The sequence below is a fragment of the Gigantopelta aegis genome, chromosome 6 (assembly GCF_016097555.1).
Source record: "Gigantopelta aegis isolate Gae_Host chromosome 6, Gae_host_genome, whole genome shotgun sequence".
NCBI lineage: Eukaryota > Metazoa > Mollusca > Gastropoda > Neomphalida > Peltospiridae > Gigantopelta > Gigantopelta aegis.
The window spans coordinates 80,246,748-80,274,548 of NC_054704.1; the positions used below are offsets into that span (position 1 = coordinate 80,246,748).

General features: G+C 35.1%; 1 protein-coding gene across 1 annotated transcript; it reads left to right on the forward strand.

Annotated features, from left to right (window-relative positions):
- LOC121376321 (palmitoyltransferase ZDHHC21-like) lies at positions 1–23,557 on the forward strand. Its single transcript, XM_041504162.1, has 8 exons — positions 1–35; positions 5,216–5,486; positions 6,908–7,006; positions 8,437–8,548; positions 9,286–9,424; positions 10,949–11,065; positions 11,194–11,240; positions 22,733–23,557. The coding sequence occupies exons 2-8, from the start codon at positions 5,234–5,236 to the stop codon at positions 22,869–22,871; spliced, it is 906 nt and encodes a 301-aa protein (XP_041360096.1). The 5' UTR covers positions 1–35; positions 5,216–5,233; the 3' UTR covers positions 22,872–23,557.
- The last annotated feature ends 4,244 nt before the right edge of the window (positions 23,558–27,801 follow it).

The following is a 27,801-nucleotide window of genomic DNA, read 5'->3' on the forward strand; positions in this document are numbered from 1 at the left end:
GTAAACTTCCGTTAACATGTGATTTTTACAAACTGGTAAGTTGTCCATTCTTTATTGCATTATGTAAGTGACAGAAAACAAATGTGGTAACTGAAAGAGAACAACACAAATTAAAAATGTTAAATCAGACTAACGCCACAGTTAAATAAACAGATGAAGTAAACAACCAGTGAACCACACTACATCTGTACATTGAACCATTAGGCCTATCCATTTCTCACATTTTCTGAATTCGTTGTGTCACTAAGTTACACAAGTAAACATTCAACATCAAAAACAACGTACGTGTAACAGTCAGGGTAAGAGCGCCTCCTGTTTCCCCATAAGAATTGATTCCAAAAAATTGTTTTAATATTTATATTATGTATGAATTTGTTTGAATATTGAGTGTTTAATCGCCTAAAGAAAAAATGACAATAATATCAAATGTGAAGTTTGTGTTAAAAATGTCCAATTATTATATATAATATAGCGCCCTGTCCTGTCAGAATGATAATTGAGAATGCTGCCCAAAACACTGCTGTAGGTTATGGCTGGGGTTAGGTTTCATTCAAGAACATAATGTTCATATTTTATAACTTAATCCAATATCAGCACATAAATAATAAAAAAGTAAATTCAGTACACCAAAGTGGTGAACTTTTGTATTAAAATATTTATGTTGTTAATCAATTTTAATTTAATATTAAACAGACTAGATCTGCTCTCTTTTCTTGATTCTCAGTTCAACAGACAAAACCCCTACACACATGCACGCATGCATACACACATACACACAGACACACACACATCTATACACACACACACACATATCTACACACACACATACACACAAACACACACTCGCACGCACATACACAGACACACATGCACACTCATATACACGCACACACACAAACACACAGGACACACACATGCTTAAAACTCCTGGAAAAATGAATTAAGTCCTGGAATTTTACTGTTTTTTATAATATATATATATATATTTTTTTTTTCATTTAATAATAATTATTTGGAAAATATATTTATAAATCATGGTCGTGTTTGACATCTGGTTCCAAACTATATCCTCTGTCATTGGTCAACTGTTAAAATGTACACACAGTAAGAAGGCGTGGACATAAATAAACACAACTTGTGATTGGTTGAATAAATTATGTAACTGTAAGCAGTCTTGTTTCTGACGTTTATGAGTTTGAAACTACTGTCAAAGATAAATAATTTAGTAGATAGCTGTAACCAGCGCCCTCCAACAAAACAAAATACTCCTAAGGCTTATATCTGCCATGCTTCTGTGCAGTGAGACTCATGCAAAAGTTGAAAACTTGTAGTTGACACATATTCTTTTGATCTCCATTGAAGTCTTAGATGAACCAATACACAGCAAAACGGTATCCACATGTCATGGCATGTCATCGAAGCGACCAATTAACTAATTAAATAATAATTTTTATGGGTTAGTTTAGATTGTTTGTGATATAAATTGGTGATAACAAAAGAGTCCACTTCAAGAGATTATTTTTGTGCTATCAATGAATAATGTGGTTGAAATTTAGTTACTCATGGAAACAGGTATAATTCTGGTAAATTTCGTATTTGAAACACATGTCAAATCACCGTACATATATAGCCATCCTGGCTAAACACCAAGTACTTAAACATTAACTCAATAATCCCCAAAATGCATTTTGTTGCCTCATTTCTAGATGTTCGAGTTAATTCCTTTCAGAATGCAGTGAAGCTTCCAAATCGTGTATTTAATAGGGAGCAAGTATTCAATTCAGAAGCTCCAAATTAAAGTAAAAATAATAATTAAAAAAAAATCTGATTTAAATAAAAAACAAATCCTGCATACATGTACTCTATAAGCACTGACCTATAAACGTAATGCCGTAAATGTATTAATTAATGTTAGAAATTTTGTGACTTACAATTTTTTATTTTTTATTTTTTTTTAAATTTATTTATTATTTTTTTTTTTTTGGAAATAATAGATGTGGATAATTTTTGGGTATGGCGCTATGGAATTGAATGCAACCACAGTCAACAGGAGGTATGGGGTGCCTCCCCCAGAATGAAAATGGGTTACGTTTAGGGTTAGGGTTAAGAAAATCATACAGTAATGATAAGAATAATTAATTTTGTGAAAAAGTTAACTTTAACAAAATAAAATTTGGGTATGGCGCCATACCCGTTTTACCCTCTGGCAGAAACCCTGCCGGTATTTAAACATTACTGTCTCTTTTTCTTGATAGTTTTGGGTAGAAGAGTGATTTTTTTTTAATTTTAAAAATCTGGATAATATAAATAAAATATAAAATTTTATTTATTTATTTTTATATAAAGACACCCCAGTACATTGTTTATTTATTGATTGTTTATTTGTAAGTGAATTACAAGCCTTTAAAAAAAACAAAAAACCTTGATGGATTATTATTCTATCAGGGTTTTAGATCTCATTAATTTGAGCACAACTGTTTTTCTGTCTGTTCTGAGCACTCTTAGTCTTAGATCTTGTTAATATAGTAATGTTAACAGCTGGTAAAGATGTTGGTGAAATCCATTTCAATTTATATCGGTCAAATTAAGCTTAACATTTTAGTGGTATTGAGGTAAAAATATTTTTGAGGTTAGCATATAACATTGTTTATACTCAATTTGGGCCTGCTTGTTTTGGGCATATATATTTTGGGCACAATTTTAGGCCTTTCGCCTTAACTTTGGTGCAATCAAAAATGTCCCATCTCTATAAATTTATATAATTCTGAATCATGCCCAAAAATAAATGAATCTTGACCAAAAGTAATTGAAACCCTCAAAAACATTTCCACAATGTGGTTAGATATGTATTATGGTTATGGAGTGTTTTGCTGTAAGATCCAGCATTGAGAGTCCGAGACAGATGCATGCACACCCGCACACACACAGAGTAAAAAAAAATCTGCACACTACAATATTTTTTTATTTATGTATTTTTACAACTTTAGCATCCATGTGATATATCTAGATTAGGTGTAGCTTATGTTTGAGACATAACAACCACTGAATAAATAGTTTACTGGGGTGCCGTTAAAAAAGTCTATTCCCGGTAATATATTCAAAATGGTGTTTAAAAGTCCTGGAAAATGAAAATGTTTTAAGTGTGTGAACCCTGCACATACATTTGACACACATACACACGCACACATACAGAGAGCCGTACACACGTATGCACACACAGACACGGACACACACATACACACACGCACAGATACACATGCACGCACACACAGACGCATGCATGCACACACACATACACGCACATATGCATGCACACTGTCACGGGGATTCTATAATTCCCGTAACTGAATAAAACACGATTATCAAAATATCTCTCCTAACTGTATATCTATTAGATCTCTCTGTAACAGGCTGTTAAACCTAGTATGGCTCGTCTCTAGGTATGATCAGAGATACGATCTTATATAAAGTATATATAATATAGCACGTTAGTTCTCTAGAAAACACAACAAAAACACAATACACTTTGGAATCTGTATTAATCTACGCTGACAAATGTACAGCCGTAGTAGTCAATTAATAACAACAATAATAACAACCCAGAACTGATCACTTAATTAGTTAATCTCTAGGTGTCTAGTTACACAATATGCGAATCACTTCACCGTTACACCACACCCACACGTGTGATAATTGAGAAACGCTTCTAGGAGAAGTTAATTAATAAAGGAATTACAACACCATTCCTAACTGGTTAATTTATAATTAACCCTTACTACTCGTTCAGTAACGTGTGATAATTTAGAAACGCTTCTTGGGGAACTTAATTAATAAAGGAATTACAGCTCTATTCCTAACTGGTTAATTTTTAATTAACCCTAACTACTCATTCAGTAACCTTGTAACACAGAATTAATACTTATCACAATAAAGACAATAACCTACAGTTTACCCAGGGTCTTCTAGGATGACTGGCTAAGCTTTATATTACCAAATACTCATATAATGTTAGAACAAAAAGTCTACGATTTACTTCGTCAGATGACCGAAGACACTGTCTAAAGAATATTGGTATAATACAGTATTAAAATATTTAAAGTCACATCAATCACATCAAGGTTATACACAGAGCAGAAATGATATTTACCAAAGTCCAAACGGACTAACGTTCCTTCCAAGCCTTCCTGTTCGTTCTCCTCGATATCTCTAAATCCTAGCTATTTATTCCAAAATCAGAATTGGCCTGGGGGAACAAGGCGGCACCTCACGTATCATCTCATATTCTACCCCGGTATATTTCTCTCTGATCGTCCGTCTGGCTGTCGCCAACCGCGAGCAATCTCCTGGCCATAAACAGCACTACCGGAGATATTACGTAACTACTCGCCACATGGCCTCCACAGCGGGACTAAGTGCATATTGGAACGCAAGAATCGCGCGAGAAGTATTACGTAACAAGTTGTCCACCTGGGCTACGGGCAATAAACTGCACACGGCACCCTAACACAATTAAAATCGCCACAGGCGAAACAAATTAAGAGCATGTACCGTGACACACACACATATACACACAGGGACACGCATGCACTCACACACATACAAACACTAGCACACATACACACACACACACACATGAAACAGAAAATAAAAAATAAAACAAACAACCTCTGCCAAAATCATCCTTATTAACTGACATGGTGAGGGATTTGACAAACTGACATTTGGGGCGAACTGGATGGGGATAAATCATCTGGTACCCTCTAACTTTAGTGTAGTTCATCAATATACATACATAGCTACATGTATATAATGAAAATTACAAACATCTTTGACTAACAATCACAAACAACAACAAATTAAAGTTAATTTTACAATATTAGAAAAATGTCTTAACATTAGTTTTGGTGTAACAGGATATCTGTGCAATCCCCCCCCCCCCCCCCCCCCCCCTCAAAAAATAAATAAATAAATAACACCACAAAAAAACAACAACAACCCCATAATGGATAAATGTTTTCGGGTGAACAGACAAATATTTTAAGGCAAACTAACATATATGGGGCAAACTGGTCATAATGGGGGTAGACAGTTTAAGGGAAAAACATTTGGCACCCTGTTTTAAAAGTTACAGAATTTGTGATTACAACGTTCTACTATATCTGGAATGTTAATTATAGTATATATTTTTTTATATTATTATATTTTTTTTTTACAGATTTGGTGCCAAAGCATAATGGATATCTCTATTTTGACTAACCTAAAACAAATAGTTTCCTCAACTCGACAACCCACCAGTGAATATGCTGATCACATCTCTGTGACAAAGTGCCCACTGATTGGTCGAATTCACTTTGTAAAAGACAAATATGGCATCATGCAGCTTGGGTTTGTTGTATGGTATTGGATATATGGAACGTTCATTCCTTTGTTTATTGTGCTCATACCAGGATATCATGATGGATACATTTCTGGGATATTTATAGCTGGTAAGAATAATAGTACACAAAAGAACACATGTACAGGTGTGTATATATTTCCCAGTTTAAAATTCAAGATATTGTCTAAAAAAAGATTTTACGATGTAATGTACTCATAACAAAATAAGTATATTTTAGAGGTATTATTATTTGCTATACTCCGTTTATTATGCTTACCGGTATGTCAATACAGTGGCTGCTGAAAATAAAATGTGTACATAGTATGTATATACAGTGGACTCTGTCTAAACCGGATTCTGTGTAATCCGGATCTCTGCTTAAACCGGTCCATTTCTAAATCCCCGTCCAGCTACCATTTATCTCTTAGGTATAAATCTCTGCCTAATCCGTACTCTGTCTACTCCGGACTCCGGATAAAAAAACAAGAATGAAAGAACCATTCATGTATTAATTACCTCTGTCTACACCGGATTGGGATTTGACTGAATGACGGGCTGCTTAATTAGTTGAACAATGATCGTCAATTGCCGAGTAATCAGGACGCCGCCGCAAGATCAAATACAAAATGTAATCGCACTGGTGTGAAGTTTACTCTTATTGCGGTAGGCCTTTAGATCTGGATTTTGTATTCAAATAATTTCGTATGTATGAATAAATAATGTTTTAGGAAATAAAATGAAATTTAACCTAGTACAAATATTAGAACGACCAGAAACACGTTTAATATGCAGCCACTAATATTTTATGCAGAAAAATATATTTGATATGTAATTACAATTGTTAAAAAGTCATTGTTAGTGGATAACATCTTAAAAATTGCAGCAAACTCAGGAATGTCCCTTTAGGTATATTTTTTTATGTCTGTGAAATAATCGATTGCAAGTCTGACTTGTATGACTGTTTCCCAACCATCCATGGGTTCAAATGTCATTGTTGATCGCGAGTTGGCGATCATTCAAGAACCATAACTCTGGATGAACTGTGTCTAAACCGGTCCTCTTTCTAAACCAGACTGTTTTGACGGTACGATGTCCACTGTATACAAATGTATGTATAAACAAACATATTCAATTTTACTATTCTACTGGCCTCTGAGAATTGAAAACTGGCATCAACCATTTATGAGTTAAACAAACACTAATTCAGGTAACCCATTTCATTTTTTGCATAATCCATCATAATCATAAATGAAAGACCCAAAACTTTTATGTGTGAGTAAAAAAAAAAAAGGTTACACAACACGACTTGTGCGAGTGACATGTGAACAGAATGATAATTTGTGCAATTTTCAGGGGTCTGGGGCCTAATTCACAAAGGTCTCTTAGGCTCTGTTAGACAATAACACATCCTCTTTTCAAATCTTTTAGCACTGGATTGTGAGATCGCAAAGTTACGAGAGTTTAGTGAATTAGGCCCCTGTTCTCCACCTTTACACTTGGATATATAATTTGATGCTATTATTGTTTCAGTCTATCTGTATATATCTGCAATGTGTCTCACTTCGCTGGCTCGAGCTGCAACGTTGAATCCTGGCAGAATACCACTCATCAGCGATGACACTGTTTTAGGTAAACATAGCTGCAAATAATTGGAGAGGGTTTCTGCCAGAGGGTAAAATGGGTATGGCGCCATACCCAAATTTGTTTGAAGATTTATTTTTAAAGTTAACCTTTTGACAAAATTAATTACTCTTATCATTACTGTATGATTTTCTTAATCCTAACCCTAATTTTCATCCATTTTTTTTCTAGAGGTGGCCCAACATATCCCCTATTGACTGATTGCATTCACTTCCATGGGCGCCATACTCAAATGTTTCTTTCTGGCAGAAACACTGTTGGGAAGGTTCGGGAATAAAAGAGGAAAAAAACAACAGGCACAGGGATTTCTAAAGCTACTTTCAAACTCAAATACCCACTTTTTCTCATTTTTTGCTGAGAGGTGCAATTGCCTACTTTTCCCCAGGTAAATACTGTCGTGGCAAAATGTCAATGACTTAACATTTATACAATTAGTACAGAACAATTTCTTTTGTACTGAAACGTTTATGTTTGTTTTTTTGCAGAGAACATTGATTAATTGATCACAACTGTGCCAATAATTTGGTAATTTTGACAATTGCATGTAGTCTTCAGACAAAACCTACTACATTTTCCCATTAGCATACACATATCCTGACAGGACAGCACATACCATGGCCTTTAATATACAAGTTGTGGGAACGGGTTGTCACAGGGAAAAAAACCTAATCAGAAAATGGGTCAACAAAGTGAGTTCGATCCTTTGACCCGAGCACCTGAGACAAGTGTTCTACCAATTGACATAGAGAGCATTTTAAATATTGGCAGCATTCTCAATATATCCTGTGGTGACAATGGTGGCCATTTTTCAAGATGATCTCTGTGGATATGTCTTAATATAATGAGGTGACAACGATAACATACAGTTGTCATTGTACTCATTTGTGTACATCTAACAAATTAGAGGATAAATGTAATTGTTTTGAACATTAATTAAAAGACACGTACAGTGTGTTTTAAATGGACATACCCTAGTTTTTAAACACTAAGGAATATTTTTCACTATTAGAGGCATTTATGATCACTGAAATCAAACATTACTTATATTTTATTGTTTAGATTATCCATTTCCGTACAACCGAAGTGTTTCGGGTAATCCTGGCCTTGTGCTTATAAACCTTAAAGTCTAGACTTTAATAAAGTCCAGACTTTAACATCATGATAACGCCATTCAAATAACATTACATTAAAGTCTGAACTTTATTAAAGTCTAGACTTTAAGTTTTATAAGCACGGGCCCTGGTGTTTCTAATACCACAGATTGCATTTTTTCATATTTTTAAAAACGCACGTTTACAGGTTTGTAAATTAACCAAACGTAGTGTTTTTACGAGTTGAAACTAGAGTCTAGGTGAAAAATATGCCTTAGTGTTTAAAAACTAGGGTCTGTCCCTTTAAAAAAATATTGTTAATTTCAGATGAGGCAGACGTGACGTTTTGTAAAGTGTGTAACCGAAAGCGACCAGCAAGGGCACACCACTGTAGACGATGTCGCCAGTGTGTCATGCGAATGGACCATCACTGTCCTTGGTGAGTGTGTGGCAGTCATTTTGGATTCACACAGTACATTTAAGACCATCCTGAAAAACTGTTAGATTTGCTTTACCTCAACCCACCAATTTAATTTACTGAATTATGCCAAGACAGTTTAAAGTGTCGAGCACAAAAGTCGATGTTTTTGTGATTTTTGTAATTTTGGAAAACTGAGCTGTTTTGATTACAGTTTACTGACAAAATATTAGTCCTGGGCAAAAAAGAAAAACGAAATTGGTTGAAGATTCTAACAGAGTCTGAGACTTTAACACCATGGCAACGCCATATAAATTGCATGTGTGTGATGTCGTTAGAGATTTACGTCTAGACTTTATAGTTTTATAAGTGCTCCTGGCCCTTGGCTCTAATTTGGAGTGGTGGGTAGTACTGTGTGACACTGCTAGACTTTGGCACATCCCTGAATTTAGCATGCTTGAAAGTCTTTACCAGTTAACCACAATGTACATTTTGTACTAGTCTCATTTTTCATCAATTTGTATGAAAATCTCATTTCTTTGTGAGAATTCCATTTTATAATGTTTATTTCTGGGACATTGAAATTATTTTTCTAATATATGCTACTTGAACATTGAATATTATAAAACATTGATTATTCACAATATTTTAATTAATATCACAGGAACTATATATTTGGTATCCCAGATGCCTATCGAAACATGAATCTTTGCTATATTATCAGTAATATTTTGAAATTTAAAATTCATATTTTTCAGGATCAACAATTGTGTAGGGGCAGATAACCACTATGCATTTTTCCTACTGCTGCTCTATTCATTTTTGCTGTCGTTTCTGGCCTTCGTGTTGTGCATGTTACATTTCTGGGTGTACCCAAAGTGCAAGAGTTGTGATCCAGTAAGTTGTCTTTCTAAAAATATCCTGTTATATTTCTAGGTTATTAGTCCCCTACTGGTGCAACTGGATGGCACTATAGATTTCGTCTCCGTCTTTCTGTTTGTCTGTCCTTTTGTCTGTCTGTCCCACATATAGTTTTCTGGACTTTTATTTTAACAATATATCAAGATTTGTAGCTGGAATTTTTTATATATATAAAGTAGTTACAGATTAGATTTGACTTTCGTGGCGATTTACCCATTTTTAACAGTTATTTGTATACAAAAATTAGTTTTTTAGATTTTTTTATTTTTTTCACGTAATGCCTTGAAATTGTGTTTCGTAACTTTATCATGTACTGTTACAGATCAAGTTTGACTGTTGGTGATTTACCCATTTTTGACAGAGTTATGGCCCTTGAACTTAGGTGATATAAACATTTGTTGGGCCCTCTATAGCAGTATTTTCAGATTGCTTGTTAATTGTAATTTATTTATGTGTAAAACATCCATGTAAGGTTCAAGCATGCTTTTCTGGGCTGACACCTTGGTTGTCCAAGTCAAAGATTAATGGTGATTAGTGAAGTGGCCTCTCAAAATATAGGCCAATAATTTTCAGACCTCCTGTCTTATTTATGTGTTTAACTTGACTGTTTATTTAAGAGATAGGATTTTGTTGTTCTTCTTTCTTTTTCGTAAAAGCAGTTTTCTGGTAAATGTAACGCTAAGTTATCATTCAATATCATTCTATAATATAGATAATATGTTGTGAAATAAATATCATGCAGAGTAGGGATTATATGTGAGATTTTCTTTTTTCCCCACTATTGATCCCAGATCAGTGACAGTATCAACGTTTTTGTTAGGAGATTTAATTCACTAAATAGTGTGTTGCATCTGGGGTCATTTAACAATTATATAACACACTAGGGGGATATCATGGAATGCATTCTGAAAAATTATAGGGGTGGGAGTTGGTGTTTGTCAAGAGTTACATAACGTTTTTAAAACAATGATCTCATTTTCATTTATAAAGAAAAGTGAAGCCAGTTATTGTTATCTATAAGCTGAGAATAACAGATGATTTTATATAGTCCTTCTAACAGGCAACGCCTTTTTTCACACCATCATATTTATACGTTGTTTTTCATGGGTCGACTTATTAAACGGGTCAATAAAAAAATAAGTTTTCAGGGCTTGAAATTAGGGACTCGACTTACAGGCGAAGATATACGGTATTTATAATTTATTCATTAAACAAACAAATCTAATAAAATTGGTTAAGTTATATCATTATGACCGGGATAGCAGGAGTGTGGGTGTTGATGAGTGTGTTACCTAATTTTAGAGTAGTGTTATTATTACAAAATGTTACATTGGGGGTTGGGGAGGGGTTAATATAGAAATGCGAACTTTTGCATTACGTAATTGTTGAATTGCCTGTTTTAGATGCCCAGTTTCCAGTTTTTGTTGTCTATAGCTGCTGCTGAGTAAGCCTGTTACTTATATTCTGTTTTTTTTTATATTTGCCTTGTTGTTTTTTCAGGAAGTGTTTTACATGAAACACAGTATCTGGTTCATGTATCTCATGACTGGCTTAGCCTTCAATATGGCTATGATGATGGGAATCCAGCTGGTGGGACAGCATTTTAATCTGATTACAGTAAGTATTCAGTTCACTGTAAATAATAAAAAACTGTTGGGGAATAAAAAGAGAATTGTTTTGATGACCAACCCCACTGCTCCATATTTTTTAACAGTGTGATTCTATTTTCTTCATTTATGTTTCAGAACAGAACGACTTTGGAAAATATGCAAAGAACTCCAAATCCTGAAGAGTAAGTACTGATCTAATTCGTTCACACTTTGTTACGGACCTGTTCCCCTCCCCCACCCTCATCAGTTTAATTACATTGTGGAGGATATGACAATGGGCTGCACGCTTCTATTTCCATCACGAAAAGGCTCAGTCGATGACATCATTCCAGCAGCTCCGTCGGTGGACCCATTGGGATATTTCTCGTTACAGCCAGTGCTCCACAACTGGTGTAACAAAGGCCATGGAATGTACTATCCTGTCTGTGGGATGGTGCATATAAAAGATCCCTTGCTGCTAATTGAAAAGAGTAGCCCATGAAGTGGTGACTGGGTTTCCTCTCTCAATATCTGCATGGTCCTTAACCATATGTCTGATGCCATATAACTGTAAATAAAATGTGTTGAGTGCATCATTAAATAAAACATTTCCTTCCTTCTAGCAGAGACTTGAAAATGTTAAGCCACTGAATTGTTACAAGACATCTCGTTCCAACCAGTGTAAAGGCTGTGGTATGTGTTATCCAGTCTGTTGGATGGTGCATATAAAAGATTCCTTACTACTAATGTAAAAATGTAGCAGGTTTCCCCTCTAAGACTATATGTCAAAATTACCAAATGTTTGATGTCTGGTAGCCGATGATTATTAAAATCTGTGCTCTAGTGGTATCGTTAAACAAAACAAACTTCGTTACAAGACATAGTTTGTTTGTTTTGTTTAACGACACCACTGGAGCATACATGAGTAGCAGACATGTAGTAAGGAAATGAGTTACTTTGTTTTTACATGTAATACATCTCCATTAAAGGCAGGTGTACACAGGCTATGCGACAGTAAAACAGCAATATTTTGTAGCGAGTGAGACCCACTGTCACATTAAAAAACATATAGCACAATTGAAATTAAACACAACTAATCCTATTTCATGTAGAATGTAGTGCAGTTGCAACCAATCCGAACATTGCATCATGGACGTGCTTTTGCTTGTGTGGGTGACATCACTGTGTTTAGGTGTGCAGCAAAAGTAATGTCATGGCACCTGTTTCATGGCCTTTTACTGCATTGCGTTAACTACATGTTAAAGTTAAAGTTTGTTTTGTTTGTCGACACCACTAGAGCACATTGATTTATTTATCATTGTCTATTGGATGTCAAACATTTGATAATTCTGACACACACAGTCTTTGCCGCAAGGGATCTTTTATGTACACTTTCCCCATAGGCAACACAGCACATACCACAGCCTTTGATATACCATTCATATCTGGCTACAATCTAACTGTAGACCCTTGAATTGTCAACTTCGCCTGTTCCAATTGCCAATGACGTCACTTTCTAATGACGTCATTAGTTTTCTGGGTGTTATTTTCATTTGATCCCGGAAAAAGAGCGTAATTAACCAATCACAATTCATGGTGCACTGATGGGGACAGCCCACATGGAACAATTAGTACATCACCTTATAATAATATTTATCATTTAATAAATAGTGTTTTTAATGAAATAATGTTATGTGATATTTTTCAGATTACCTACAGTTTTCAGAATTTGTAACCCAACTTTACAAATTAGTTGTAAATTAGTCATATTAAGGATCTATGTTCATTAACATGAAAATAAATATACATTTGTATTAGTAAACAAATAAACATGGCTGTATCAATTTCTCTTGGTGATGCTCCAGAATTAATGGATGCATTAATAGTCGAGAAACAAAACCTTTTCAATGGCTGTTTTGGATTGAAATTTCTTAGAATCTTCTGAACACTGAAATGTTATTATTAGATTATTATGATGTAGTGACATGCAAAATGACATCATTTTCATTCAGAAAGTCCCTTTGTCATGTCCGTATGTTATTTGAATGTCGAGTAATGGAAGACTGGAGTAACAGTTAAGTACAACGAAACCTCTCAGAACTGAAACCCCATCAAAACCGGACGTTTTTCATGGGCCCTTTTTAAATATCTGTACATAAGAGAACTTCTCTAAACTGGATACCTGTTAAAACCGGACTTTTTACTTGGTCCTGAGGATGTCCGGTTTAGAGGAGTTTCACTGTATATGGTTTACCAAAGCTCAGGATGATATGCGAAAGAGATTACCCTTGTGTGTTTCAGTGTTGTGAATATCATATATTGGGAATGAAAATAATCTACTATGGTCACCAAAGGTCTGTGTAATACAATATGTATCAGGTTACCTGTCCGGAAAATTTAAAATTATCACCATAATTGGAAATGAGAGTTGATGTGAAGAATCCTACATTGTTTTCTAAATTATTAGTAAGTAAGAGTTATCTCCCCTACTACTGGTTTGCAATGGGTGGTAGTGGGGGGTTAATGATTAGTTGTTAGTATAGAGTAAGAGAGACGTTAGTCAGCGTAATGGTCTTGTACTTCTGGCCCCCTCTAGCCTTGGTAGGGTAGTGGTTAAGCCACCAAACTTAAGGCTGGTAGGTATTGGGTTCACATCCTGGTATTGGCTGCCATCCAGAGCAAGTTCAACAACTCAGGGTATGTATAATGCCACCATACCCACTTCTCTCACACTAACCACTAACCCAGATAACTGAGATGTGTGTGCCCAGGACAGCATGCTTGAACCATAATTATATATATAAGCATTAAAATGTGTGTAAACAAACTGGCCCCCATTGAGTCATTAAAAGTCATACTTGATGGGACCCGGCACTGAGACTTATACTCAGCACTTACAGTTTATAGCTCAACTGCTACGTCACTGAAGGGTGGTTAAGAAATTAAATACAGCAGTTCTCTGTATAAATATGTAAAGAAGGTGCATAGGGGCTGAATGTAGCCCAGTGGTGAAGTGCTCGCCTGTTGCGCAGTCCGTCTGTTATCGATCCCCGTCAGTGGGCCCTTTGTGATATTTCTAATTCAAGCCAGTGCTTTATGATTGGTATATCAAAGGCTGTCTTATGTGCTGTCCTGTCTGTGTGATGGTGTACAAGACTTGAACTTGACGACATCACTGACAGTGGGCCGTTTCACCCATGACAATTCTTTTACAAATTGTCATGGGAGACAAATTCTTAAGTTTGAACCCTGGGTATATATAAAAGATCCTTTGCTACTAATGGAAAAATATAGATGGTTTTCTCTCTAAGATTATGTGTAAAAATCACAATATGTTTGACATCCAGTAGCCAATGATTAATAAATTAATGTGCTCTAGTGGTGTTGTTAAACGAAACAAACTTTAACTTTTGAAAAGTGCAAGACATAGTTGTGATGAAAAACCACCTTTTAAAAGATTCTGAATCTGACTTTGCTGAAGTACATTATTTCAGAAGAATTTTCTCTTGTTAACCTATTTGGCTGGGCACGTATTTTGTTCAGATTTTCTTAAACAAGTGTGTTCAGTTAGATGCCTCTGCAGTAAATCACTTGTAGAGGAAGTAATCAGGTATTTCAGTCTTGGTTACATTAAAGAAGATCACTAACAAATTAAATAATCAATTCCAGTATATATACAGATATAGTCAGCGTTTTTTCTGTCGAGAATTTAAAATTTGTTTTGTGTAACGAAACCACTAGAGCACATTGATTTATTAGTCATCAGCTATTGAATGTCAAACATACATTTGGTAATTCTGATACATTTTCTTGCTACTTATGGAAAAATGTGTCAAGTTTCCTCTCTAAGATTAATTGTCAGAATTACCAAATGTTTGACATCTAATAGCTGATGATTATTAAATCAGTGTGCTCTAGTGTTGTTGTTAAACAAAACAAACATTGCCTTTTAACTTTGTTTTGCTTCTGTTTCCCCCCACTTCACAGAGATTGCCTCATAATGTCGTTCAGGCTGGTTAGCGGTACTAATAACTGGTATTGGCTTGTTTATTGGCCCTTTCTAGTAATTAGCAATTGAGCCATTCTTAAGCAATCTTCAGCAAAGATAGACTATTAATAATTATGGCAAGCTGCTATATAATCACCAGTTATAGGACAAGTAAAAAGAACAGATATTTTTTAATTTTATGAAATGAATGAAATATTTTTAGACACATGTATACTGAACTCCATTGGATATACACAAAATTTGTTTTATTTATCGACACCACTAGAGCACATTGATTACGGTAATTAATCATTGGTTATTGGATGTCAAACATTTGGTAATTCTGACACATAATCAACAAAGATAACTGTCTACATTTTTCCAAATGCTGCAAGGGATCTTTTATATGCACTTTCCGACAGACAGGAAAGCACATACCACGGCTTTGACCAGTTCTAATACACTGGTTGGAATGAGAAAAAACTCAATAAGTTGAATGGATCCACTGAGGTGGTTTGATTCTGCCATGCAAGCACCTCAAGCGAGCACTCGGCCAACTGAGCTTAATCCACCCAATTTTAATTTGTTGTTGCTATTACTTGTGTGAGGTTGCAATAATACACACAATAACTGTAGCTGTTGTGAACAACTTTGAGTTATTTATTGCCTACCAGAACAGGACTCATCCTGTCCATTGCTAAATTATCCAATTGTTAAATTTTACAACATTAATTTTTGTTTTTGGCTATTAAAGTAATATTGATTATTTATTTTTAAATAATTTTCAACAAAATGCTCCACATGTCTGAAAATTGGCTGAAGCAAAATTTGTTCCCTGCTAGAATATATCAACTTAAAAAAAAGTAGTTGAATGTATTATATTTTCTTCTCATATCCTTTTTACAACTATAAAATTTGACTGGTACGATTTTTTATGTAGTTCAGTATATAATAAAGTTCTTACTAGTAACAAAAATACTACTATACATTTTTAGACAACACACTTGTATATAAATAAATATTAAACTGAATAATTTACTAATTTGGCTTCTAACAGAATGCTGATAGAATTCTGATGATTCTTTCTGAAACACTGTAGTGTTAAGAATCTTGTGAAGACTGTATTGTTGTTTGATGGTGGAGACTTGTCTGGCTGGTTAATAGGTGGTTATATGAGACACGAACAGCTGTTGCTAGGTGCTCGCTACTCACCAGACATAACTACTTGAAACAAGGAGCTGCCTTCATAAGAGCCGGTTGATGGACAACTCGGAGTTACATTCATATGTACATGTAGACCTATATCCACTTTTCACTTCTGCTTCAGTATGGCTCTCAGATTTTGGGGTTTTCAAATTTTTGGATTTTAAATGCTGACCATCTTTTGTATCATTTTGTGTTTTGGAGAAATTGTTCCTAAACGTTTGATTTTGTTTTTGTTTTATTTCCACTCACACTGCTTTTCAAAATGTTTTTTCTCTCAGTCTTGGGTCAGATAGTTGGGAAACCGCTCTTATTCTTCAGAGTGTACTCAACGCGTAAATGTAACATAAGCATGTTAATTGATTTCCCAGTTCCATGTCGGACAGTTATCAAAGCTTCATAAATGCACATGCTCATGTTTTCAGGTAAATCTTCTGTTGGTATGTGCTCACCTGTATGTTTCAAAGTGCATACAGTCTCTTGCTACTTTTTGATAGAGGTAACCTACATGTATATGGCAGCAATGGGTTTCTTTTTTCTTTTTCAATCCAAATCAAGCATACCTGACTGAATGTTTTCTGTAACCAAATTGGATGTCTTCTAACAAGTTGTATTTGAATTCCTTGGGTTGATATATATTTCTAACCTTTGATCGCCAGAAGATGTGTTTAGTTTTTCTGGGTTTTTGAATGATGATCATAATATTTATTTATGTATAATAATTGCATCTTTTACACTGATTCAATGTAGTCATTTTGTACAATGAAAATAATGATTGAATGATATGGCTGTCTTTAAGCTGCCATTTGCTGTGCGTAATAATGATGGACTCTTTTATGTTCAACTGGACAGTGGTCACTATAGGTGGTGTATTTTGTCTACAGTCCGTGTTTGCTATCTGTGATACATTCACATAACCAAACAGCATGTTTTGTCTGCCGGCCCAGGTTGCGAGCACATGTATTGGTGATTAGTGGTTCTGGGATATTACACACAGTCTGAGTGACAGTATGTGGCCTGCTTGGTGCATTGTGGGTAAGAGAGAATGACCATTAGTTAATGACTTTCTGATTGAAGCAGCCTGTTGCATCATGGGTAAAAATGATGATGGTCATCAGCTGGAAGTGGTTGTGTTGCATGGAGACATGATGATTGATAACTCCATTTAGACTGGGCTTGTAACATTTATAATATGCAGTGATGTGAGATCTACATGGAAACGTGTAAATGCGCTTTTCTATTTCGTCTAAAAAACCCACAAAAGCATGATGTTCAATACTGTTGACCACACAAGGTTCATTTGCATGTTTTCACAATTTCAAGTTTATGATGTATGCCTTATATTATAAGTTATAACCAGTTTAGTTTTGTTAGCATTGAATGCAATTTTTAGCAGTTCCAGGGGTTGCAAACAACAATTTTCCTTCAATCACCCTTGAACGGCCCCTGGACCCCGGCCGCAGTAAGCTTTTTTGTTTCAGCCCCTCTCACATCCCTGAATATATGGGATTTACTCAGTTAAAGGTTAATTTTATAATAAAGTCAAGTTAAAACAGACAACAAAAAAAAGGTCGCTAAGTTGTAGTCAAATATCAGGACATTATGAAAATTTTGTTGTTGTCATGAATGAAAGAGTTGGCAAGAGCCAACACTTATGCCATGACAGGTGTGTGCTATAACAGCTTGTTCTGAATGTGTATATAAAACCCTAAGTCAAATCAAGTACATTTTCATTTCCATTAAAGGCTATCACAATTTTATATAAAAAGGATTGAAAATCCTGCATTAAAATTGCTTTTTGGCTAAAGGACCAAGAGTTAACTCTCTTGAATAGTGACATACGGTACTTCGTATGATTTTTTCTTGAAATAGAGATGTACTTTGTTTGATTTGTGTTTACTGAAAACATTAGAATGATGTCAAGTACAAGGCATCCTTGTTTTTGGATAAAGTTTGGAACATTTAGCATAGGTATTTTCTAAGATGCTTTGCAGTGCTTACGTTAAAGTGAAATACATGTGTACTTCTAACTCATTACTGGGAATACAAAGTATGCAGTGAAATAGATTTAAAGTATACAGTTCATAGTTTATAATTGTATCATAAAATTAATCTTTAAATTGCCACGGATACAAATGACTGATTATATATAATAAATTTATCAACAATCTTTAGAAATAATTTTGTGTGTTGTAAAAATAAACAAACAGTATACATGCAATAGTAAATGTTACGAAATTTTATCCAATTTCACACCAGCATTTTCTGACTTGTAATCACACATGGCAGATGTGCTGACAGAACTGAGTTACAGTATCTCACCATATTGCCACGATTATCTATGATCTGAATGAAGTGCTCGTGGAATAGGTGAACCTATTTGGCCACCTCCACCCACCACCCCCTCAACTGAACCCAACAACCTGGGGCAGTTTTTCCAGCACCTATAGCAATATGCTACTGTCAGAAAGCTGCAATTGGATCACAGATTGCAATGGGGGAAAACAAGTCTACTAAGGAGTTTTGATCCCACAGTCCATTACATTTCGGATGAACACTTTTACTGAGCTAGGGTCTATAAAAAAATATTGTGTGTTTTGTTGGGGAAAACATATGCTGAAAAAAATTAGGTAGAGTAGGTTGGGCGTTTGTTTTTTTGTTTTTTCTTTTAAATGACGTTTTCACTCTTTTCACCAATATATTAATATCAAGAGTACATGCAGGACAAAATTTAATAATATTTGTTAATGGTTCTTGAAAGAAAGAAGCTGGTATTGTAGGATTAATTACAACTCCCTATTATTTATTTATTAATACGGACTCTATTTAAAAAGTTGGTGTTAGTTGAAAAACCCAGTTTATTGCAAAACAGCATTCTAATGGAAAGGGGGCAGGATTTAACTTGGTTCAGTCGGTCGAGTGCTTGCTTGAGGTGCTTGCATCGCAGGATCAAACCATCTCAGTGGATTCATTCAACTGACTGTTTTTTATTGTTTTTTTTCTCTCGTTCCAATCAGTGCACCACAATTGGACAAAGGCTGTGGTATGTGCTTTTCTGTCTGTGGGAAAGTGCATATAAAAGATCACTTTCTGCATTAGGAAAAAATTAGCAGGTTTCCTCTGATGACTATTGGTCAAAATTAGCAAATGTTTGACATCCAATAGTCGATGACCAATGTGCTCCTGTGGTGTCATTAAACAAAAACAAAATTTAACAAATTGAAAGTGTAGTAGCAATACACGAAAGTTCATGAAACTTTAACTCACAAGGTTGGAACCAGTAGGAGGGTGTGAACCCAGTATCTACCAGCCTTGGAGAGCGTGGCTTACCCATCACACCACCAGTGTGTCAGCATACCGAGAAACTCTCTCTCTCTCAGTAGGTTAATATTTTAGGAAAATCCTTCACCTTCGTTCCATTTTTTTTACCTTTTTTTTTTTGTTTTGAAAAAGAACTTTTGTATCTGGCAGTTTATCAGACTGGTTCATGGTCTGGTGGGCTTGGTTTATTACCCAACAGACAGTCGTGACCTGACTAACACCTTTCTCTTTGAGATGCTGTAATGGGGGCAGGCTTGATTAAATCATTGCCTGCCTCTCCGGCACAAGACAGACTTGCAGTGGAATGGAGTCTGGTACCAATTAGTCGGCTATGTCTAGCATTAGTTACTGTCTTAGCTAATCCCGATGGTTCAGCCACATGGGGCAAGGGCCAGACCCAAGGTATGGTAGGACTGTCAGCTTCTGCAGGTCGGAGTGTTTACTTGTATTTATGTGTTACACAGCATTCTCAACAAGTGTTTCTAATACAGAAGAGAGAAAAAATATATATCTGTTTTACGAACATACCACTGGTAGCACTTTTAGATAATGCATCATGTGCAGACTTTTGATATTGAATGGATATTGGTTTTGAAAAAGAAAGAAATCGAGAAATCAAAAGATTGAGTACTTTTATTTAAAATGTACATTATGGAATTATTTGATTATGGCTGTTGCAGGAAGGGTACAATCTACTCTGTGTATAACAGTGACTGGGTTACAGTGGCGTGCATTTAATGATTGTAAATAACAAAGTTTGCTTTGTTTAGCAACACCACTAGCATGAACTATTGCTAATTTTAACACATACTCTTAGAGGAACTCAGAGTGACTCACTTAACAGGATTCCCCCCCCCCCCCCCCCCCCCCCCACCCCCCCCCCCCCGAATTTCAAAATTAAAACTATTTTTACATTTAACAGTCCAAATGTACAGTTAAATTTTTTTAAAGTTTCACAAAAAAAAAACCCCAAAACCCAAAAGCAAACCAACTAATAACACAAACAAACAAACACAATGCTTCTTTTAAACATATCTTTACAATACATAAAAGAAAGAAAGAAAGAAAGAAATGTTTTATTTAATGACGCACTGAACACATTTTATTTACGGTTATATGGCGTCAGACATATGGTTATGGACCACACAGATTTTGAGAGGAAACCCGCTGTCGCCACTACATGGGCCATTCTTTCCGATTAGTAGCAAGGGATCCAAAGGCAGGATAGCACAAACCATGGCCTTTGTTGAACCAGTTATGGATCACTGGTCGGTGCAAGTGGTTTACACCTACCCATTGAGCCTTGTGGAGCACTCACTCAGGGTTTGGATTAAAAATCCCATGCCTTGACTGGGATCCGAACCCAGTACCTACCAGCCTGTAGACCAATGGCCTAACCACGACGCCACCGAGGCTGGTAATACATAAAATAAATAATGAAACATGTTGATACAGAATTGGGTCCAGTATGATTAGATTCCTGTCTGGTCACATTGTAACAAATCTTACATGAAATGAATGAATCTACAAAATCTGGCAAGTTGACTGGATAGAGCAATCGGAGACAGATGAGGTGCATGAAGACAGCAAACTTGTCATCAGCATCTAACTGGCATAACGTTCACTTCAGCTGAACACATCCAATTTCATCAGTCATCCACTATTTTTCAAAGATTTTTACAAAGATCTTTTAAAATTTTCTTCTGGTAAATTAAATTATTTAATTGTATTTTTTATATCCATATACATGAAGGTATAATGTTTACATTTTAAAGTAAAAGTTAATAAATAATTTTGGCGGGAAGCCGCTATTATGCATTATGATATTGATTGCAAACATATTTTATTGTACAAAGAACAAAAGAATTGGGCACAAGTTTGACAACTTAAGAGGCCCTCTTCTATATTCATACAATATACATGGCGACCTATATTACATAGCTGTAAATATAAACTACATGTATACATTCAATGATAACCAGTGTAAGGAAATGTATTGTATACAAAAGAATGTAAAGGAAAGAAAAACATACATGATACAAAAGATTACACAAATAGTACATCACGTGCGCTATCACATTTACAAATAATCCTTTTGGTAATTTAAATAATACTTTATTAATCAAAGCGATGAGGGTTTTTTATATATATTTGAACATAAGTAAATATTTCTTTATTATTGGCATCGCTTAATGTGCTTCTACCATATATGATATAGCAATGTTAAATTGATAGACCCTAGGTTTTAAACACTACATGGCCGAATTTTTACTAATGGTGCCATTTTTGACAATTGATATCCGACATTACTTACCTTTTACTGTTTAAAATATCCATTTCCGAAGTGTTTATGGTCACCCTGGTGTTTGTAATACTACAAAATTAATTTGTTTATAATTCTTAAAACACACAATATGTCATGTGTCTGAGAAGTAATGATTGTGGAGACCAGCTCTAATCTATTTTTAGAGGGAATTTCCCATTTCAATGTCACAGACTCTTGCTTCACTCTAGTTGATCTTTGTTCAGATGTGTTACAGGTTTGTAGATTAACCAAACTTGGTGTCTTGTTTCCACGGGTTCATACATGGGTCTGCAACTTTAATACATAGATAAGTACTGCCAGTGTTAAAAATATAATATTGCACGAACATTCGTTATCAATGTTTATAAACTGATTAATCTAAAATAAGATGCATAGACAAGACAGACAGATAGATGTAGTTTATTAAAGTCTCACCTCATTACAACAGAGTCAAATGCAGCATATACATGTACATACGAGTACATGTAGTATGAATAATAACATTGTAATGAGCTACTCTATACTGAGTATTGATCCCCGTCGGTGGGCCCATTGGGCTATTTCTCGTTCCAGCCAGTGCTCCACAACTGGTGTAACAAAGGCAGTGGTATGTACTATCCTGTCTGTGGGATGGTGCATATAAAATATCCCTTGCTGCTAATCGAATAGAGCAGTATATGAAGTGGCGACAGCGGGTTTCCTCTCAATATCTGTGTGGTCCTTAATCATATGTCTCACGCCATATAACCGTAAATAAAATGTGTTGAGTGTGTCGTAAAATAAAATATTTCCTTCCTTCCTGTACTGAGTAACTCAGTTATGCATATGTATTTGTTTCTCAGTTTTGTTAACATTGTATATATTTTGTCTTTTGTCAGGATGAAATTCCGAGACACCTTGGACAGTTACAGAGATCTATTTGGAGGTAACTCCAGCAGTTGGATGATCTGTTGGTTATGTCCCTTCCGACACCGGAGGTCATCTGTGTACAGACCACGCCACGTCAGTCCAGTATAGAGACCAGTCTCACCACATCTACCAGCTTGTCTGTGATTTCATAATCTGCTGACTATTAATTTCTTACAACTCTCTACAATTTTACTTATGGGCATAGTTTATCTTTTTAATATGTTGGTAACAATTATTTTCAAATATATGCAATAAATTAGATATTTTTATGATTGATTTGTAAGCTATGTCCTGTTGAAAGTGACAAACATAAGAGATCTCATCTTGAAAGATACTATATATTTTGTATGATTGTTTTTTTTTTTTTAAATTCATTTTATTATCCAGAAAAGTATCAAAATTTAAATTTGTTACTGAACACTGGTATATATTTTATATTATTTCAAATATTTATTTGAAAATAACCCTCCTAACATATTAAGTGTACTCACATGTTTTCTTACACACCCATTGGTGAGAACAGCATTAGTTTTGATAACACGTGGGTTGTTGTGTTAACAATTTCAAGACATACGACTGGCTGCTCAGCAGTCAATGAAAAACAACACGGTGGAAATAGATTACACTGTGACGTATACAATGTAGTTAACCTGATAATCATGTCTGTGGCGCATAAGTTGGCTACAAGTGCAATGGCTGTAAATAACTTTTAGTCGAAAAAGATGTTAAAATTTGCTTAAAACCTGGTTTTTGAGGATATGTAAGAAATGGAATAATACATTTGTGTCTGTTAGATACCATATATCTCACAACTTGTTGTTTAAAAACATAACAAACTTGCTTTTGCTCGTTAGGTACATTTTAAAACAACTAATTCTGAGATAAATGGTATCTAATGGCCATTCATGTAGTATTCTCTATGTATAAACGATTTTAAAATAAGTTGAAATTTGACATTGTGATTTTGACAGCTTTAGATCTCGGCTAATGTCCATATGTTACCATACTTTGTTGCAATATATATGTGCTGATGGAAAGAAAGAAAGGAACACTGCTACTAGAACCCTGATTCATAGTATCAGGAACTTTGCTGCATTAAAAAGTTTGTTTTGTTTAACAACACCACTACAGCACATTGATTTATTAGTCATCGGCTATTGGATGTCAAACATATGGTCATTTTGACACAGTCATAGAGATGAAACCGCTACATTTTCCCATTAGTACCAAGGAATCTTTTATATGCACCATCCCACAGACAGGATAGCACATACCACAGCCTTTGATATACCAGTTGTGGTGCACTGGCTAGAGTGTTGCTGCATTAATGATATCCTATGATAAAGTACTAACAGTCATTCCCACATTACATTGTACTTTTATACGGGGCAGGATTTAGCTCAGTCAGTTGATCACTGGCCTGAGGTGCTTGCATTGCAAGATCAAATCACCTCTGTGGATCCATTCAACTGATTGGATTTTGTTCTTGTTCCAATCAATGCTCCACAGCTGGTCAAAGGCTGTGGTATATGCTGTCCTGTCTGTGGGAAAGTGCATATAAACGATCCTTTGCTGCTAATGGAAAAATGTAAAGGGTTTCCTCTGATGACTACGAGTCAGAATTACCAAAAATGTTTGACATCCAATAGCCAGTGTGCTCTAGTGGTGTCGTTAAACAAAATAAACTTTAACTTTGTATTTTTATACAGGTATATCTACTTTGATACTAAATCAAATAGCATGTATGCCCTCATTTCTTTCCATCACTATATGATTACTATAATGACTGCCATTCCTCACATTTCATTTTGCATATCTTCTTTTATATGACCGGCCTCGGTGGCGTCGTGGCAGGCCATCGGTCTACAGGCTGGTAGGTACTGGGTTCGGATCCCAGTTGAGGCATGGGTTTTTAATCCAGATACCGACTCCAAACCCTGAGTGAGTGCTCCGCAAGGCTCAATGGGTAGGTGTAAACCACTTGCACCGACCAGTGATCCATAACTGGTTCAACAAAGGCCATGGTTTGTGCTATCCTGTCTGTGGGAAGTGCAAATAAAAGATCCCTTGCTGCCTGTCATAAAAGAGTAGCCTATGTGGTGACAGCGGGTTTCCTCTAAAAAAAACAGTGTCAGAATGACCATATGTTTGACTTTCGATAGCCGATGATAAGATAAAAAAATCAATGTGCTCTAGGCGTCGTTAAATAAAACAAACTTTACTTTTTTTTTTATCTACTTTTATATAAGCACTTCATTAGCAAAAAAACACAGTACAAACTATTTGAATTTCACAGTTCAAATGAGTTGGACACAATCACTTGTTAGTTGGACTTTTGAGTATTGAAGCAGGACATGCAGATTTTCACAGATTTTGTTAATCTTTAGAGTAAAAGAAAACTCACCCTATTTATGAAACTTGGTTTTTTTGTTTTGTTTGACATACAAGTAAACATAAAAATAATTAAAGAAATATTAGTAATCAATTCATCTGCATTAATGGTTATAGACAACTGTAGTCCTGGAAGTTTCCATTGTATTACTTGTCTTGGTGGTGTTTGCTATGAATAATCAGTATTTAAATCGATAATGTGACTTAAGTTTTGAACAAACTAAAAGGATCTATATACGCTGTTATCTTTAAAAGTAAATACTATGTTCATTCAAATAGTGTTCTTCCCATCAGAACATTGAGCTAATTTCCTAATTATCACTGGAAAAGGAGAAACAGATATTCAGAAATCCTACTGTGATTTTGACTGCAGTCATGTTATGGAACAAGTGACAATTTGTACAAGTTCCATAGATAATCTTTATGATATGTTTACTGTTTGATTGCCATGGTAGTATAAAACCCTCAGATATACAGCTTCAGTGTTGTCCAACTCACAGTCTTGCCTTGATTGATCATCAACTTACTCTCAGGGAATATTTTTTGTTCAGTATCGCATCGCGATTCGCTGGGCAAGTTTTAAAGATCAGAGATCACTACACAATTTTATAACATTAAACGGTAATTGCTAATCAATTTTTAATTGACTAGAAATGTAGCTAATCAAAATTTTGCCAAAAAAAAAAAAACCCCAACATGTTCTGTGACTCTATATTTAAGAGTATTAAGGATACATATGAAGAAAATAATATAATTAAAACAAATGGTTTTTAAGAACCACACAGTACAGGGCCGTAGTTGGTTATTGTTATTGATATTGGTGTTTTAAGTATGTAACCTTCCTGAAATGGCTGCAAAATGGTATTTCAGAGCCTCTGGATTTCAAAATTTCCTGGGGTTGAGGGACATGCTTGTTCGTTCCATAAATTCATATATGGTCCTGCAGTATTTGCGTTCCAAATTTTGAAACTGAACTGAACTGAATGGAAATCAAAATTCTATATTCTTTTAAATCATTCAAATAACATTCCAAATAAATATGGAAATTTCAAGTTTTATTTAGTGGCAACTGCTTTTAAATTCTCTCTGTCTCTCTCTTAGCCTATTTCTGACTGACTTTATCTCTATCGCTTAGCCTCACTCTATCTTTTCCCCATCTCTCTTTATCCCCCTCTCCTGTCCCTTCCTCCTCCATCCCTACCCTGTCTGTCTATCTGTCTGTCTGTCTGTCTCTGTCTGTCTGTCTGTGTCTCTCTCTCTATCTCTCTCTCTCTCTCTCTCTCTCTCTCTCTCTCTCTCTCTCTCATTCATAGTCTTTTGTCATGTTTTATACAAGTAATTATATACATGTATAAGCTCATGATCTTAGCCCAATCCTATATATTATTGTTGTTAGCAATAAATGATATCAATCAAATATGTACAAATTGAAAAATACATTTTAATTAATATTTAAACTTGTTTTTTGGTGATAGATATATATATAAAAATAAAATACTACAATAATGTCCGTTAGATACCATTCATCTTACAACTTGTTTAAAGCTACATGTATATCCAACACACTTCTGCTCATCGGATATGTTTGAAACAACACGTGGTAAGATTTAAGTGATATCCAACGGTCACTCATAGTATTATGTATATACACTTTGTTATATTCTGACATAATACCATACAATCCAGAGAACATGTTGCTTATGAAAATACAAACCAGGGATTTTTCGCCAGTGTCCCATGTCTAATGGGATTAGGAAAATCAGCGTGAGTAAATCATATTAGGGATATTTTTGTCAGGCCACTGAATGATGTAGTACACCACTGTTAAATTAATTTGCTACAACAGACGTAATTAAATATATTGGGAATTTTAGTTTAAAAATTGGGAATTTTCAGTGCCACTTTCTTTAAGGAAGGGACTCCTGTTCAGACCCACAGAACGCCTGAATAAATCCCTGCAAAGTCATGTAAAACTATGGCGATGTCTACCCTTACGTATACAGTATACTGTGATTATATTAATAACAGTAAGTAGTGCCCATGAAATGATGAGAAACATATTTTTACCATTTAACTACTCAAAGTATGTGTGGTTTCATGATGTGCTGTAGTGTCACCATAGAATATGTCATTTTCGTCATTGGAATATTTGGAATTTTAGTTTTGTGGATGTGCATTGTACCTTTAATTTATCATTGTCTTGTTGGAAGACGCAAATAATATATAACCATACTATTTTCTTATATTTTGTTAGAAGTGAACTAGTCAGTATTGCATATTGATAAAATAAAGATTCTGATTTGTTTACTTGCTTTGTATGTTGTGTCTCATACCTGTGCATGGACGGAATTTAGCTCAGTCGGTTGAGTGCTTGTTTGAGGTGATTGTGTCGCAAGATTGAACCACCTCGGTGGATCTATTCAACTGATTGCAATTTGTTTTTCATGCCAATCAGTGCACTACAACTGGTCAGAGGCTGTGGTATGTGCTTTTTTGCCTGTGGGAAAGTTCATATAAAAGATCTCTTTTTGCATTAGGAAAAATGTAGCAGGTTTACTCTGATGACTACAAGTCAGAATTACCAAGTGTTTGACATCCAATAGCCAATGATTAATTAATGTGCTTTAGTGGTGTCGTTAAACAAAAC

What these genes read in the sequence shown, in the direction of transcription:
- LOC121376321 (XM_041504162.1), top strand. Translation starts at nt 5,234, where the DNA reads ATGGATATCTCTATTTTGACTAACCTAAAACAAATAGTTTCCTCAACT. An exon ending in AGTGCAAGAGTTGTGATCCA is followed by an intron (nt 9,425 to 10,948) that starts GTAAGTTGTCTT and finishes TTGTTTTTTCAG; the next exon opens with GAAGTGTTTTACATGAAACA. An exon ending in AGCATTTTAATCTGATTACA is followed by an intron (nt 11,066 to 11,193) that starts GTAAGTATTCAG and finishes TTTATGTTTCAG; the next exon opens with AACAGAACGACTTTGGAAAA.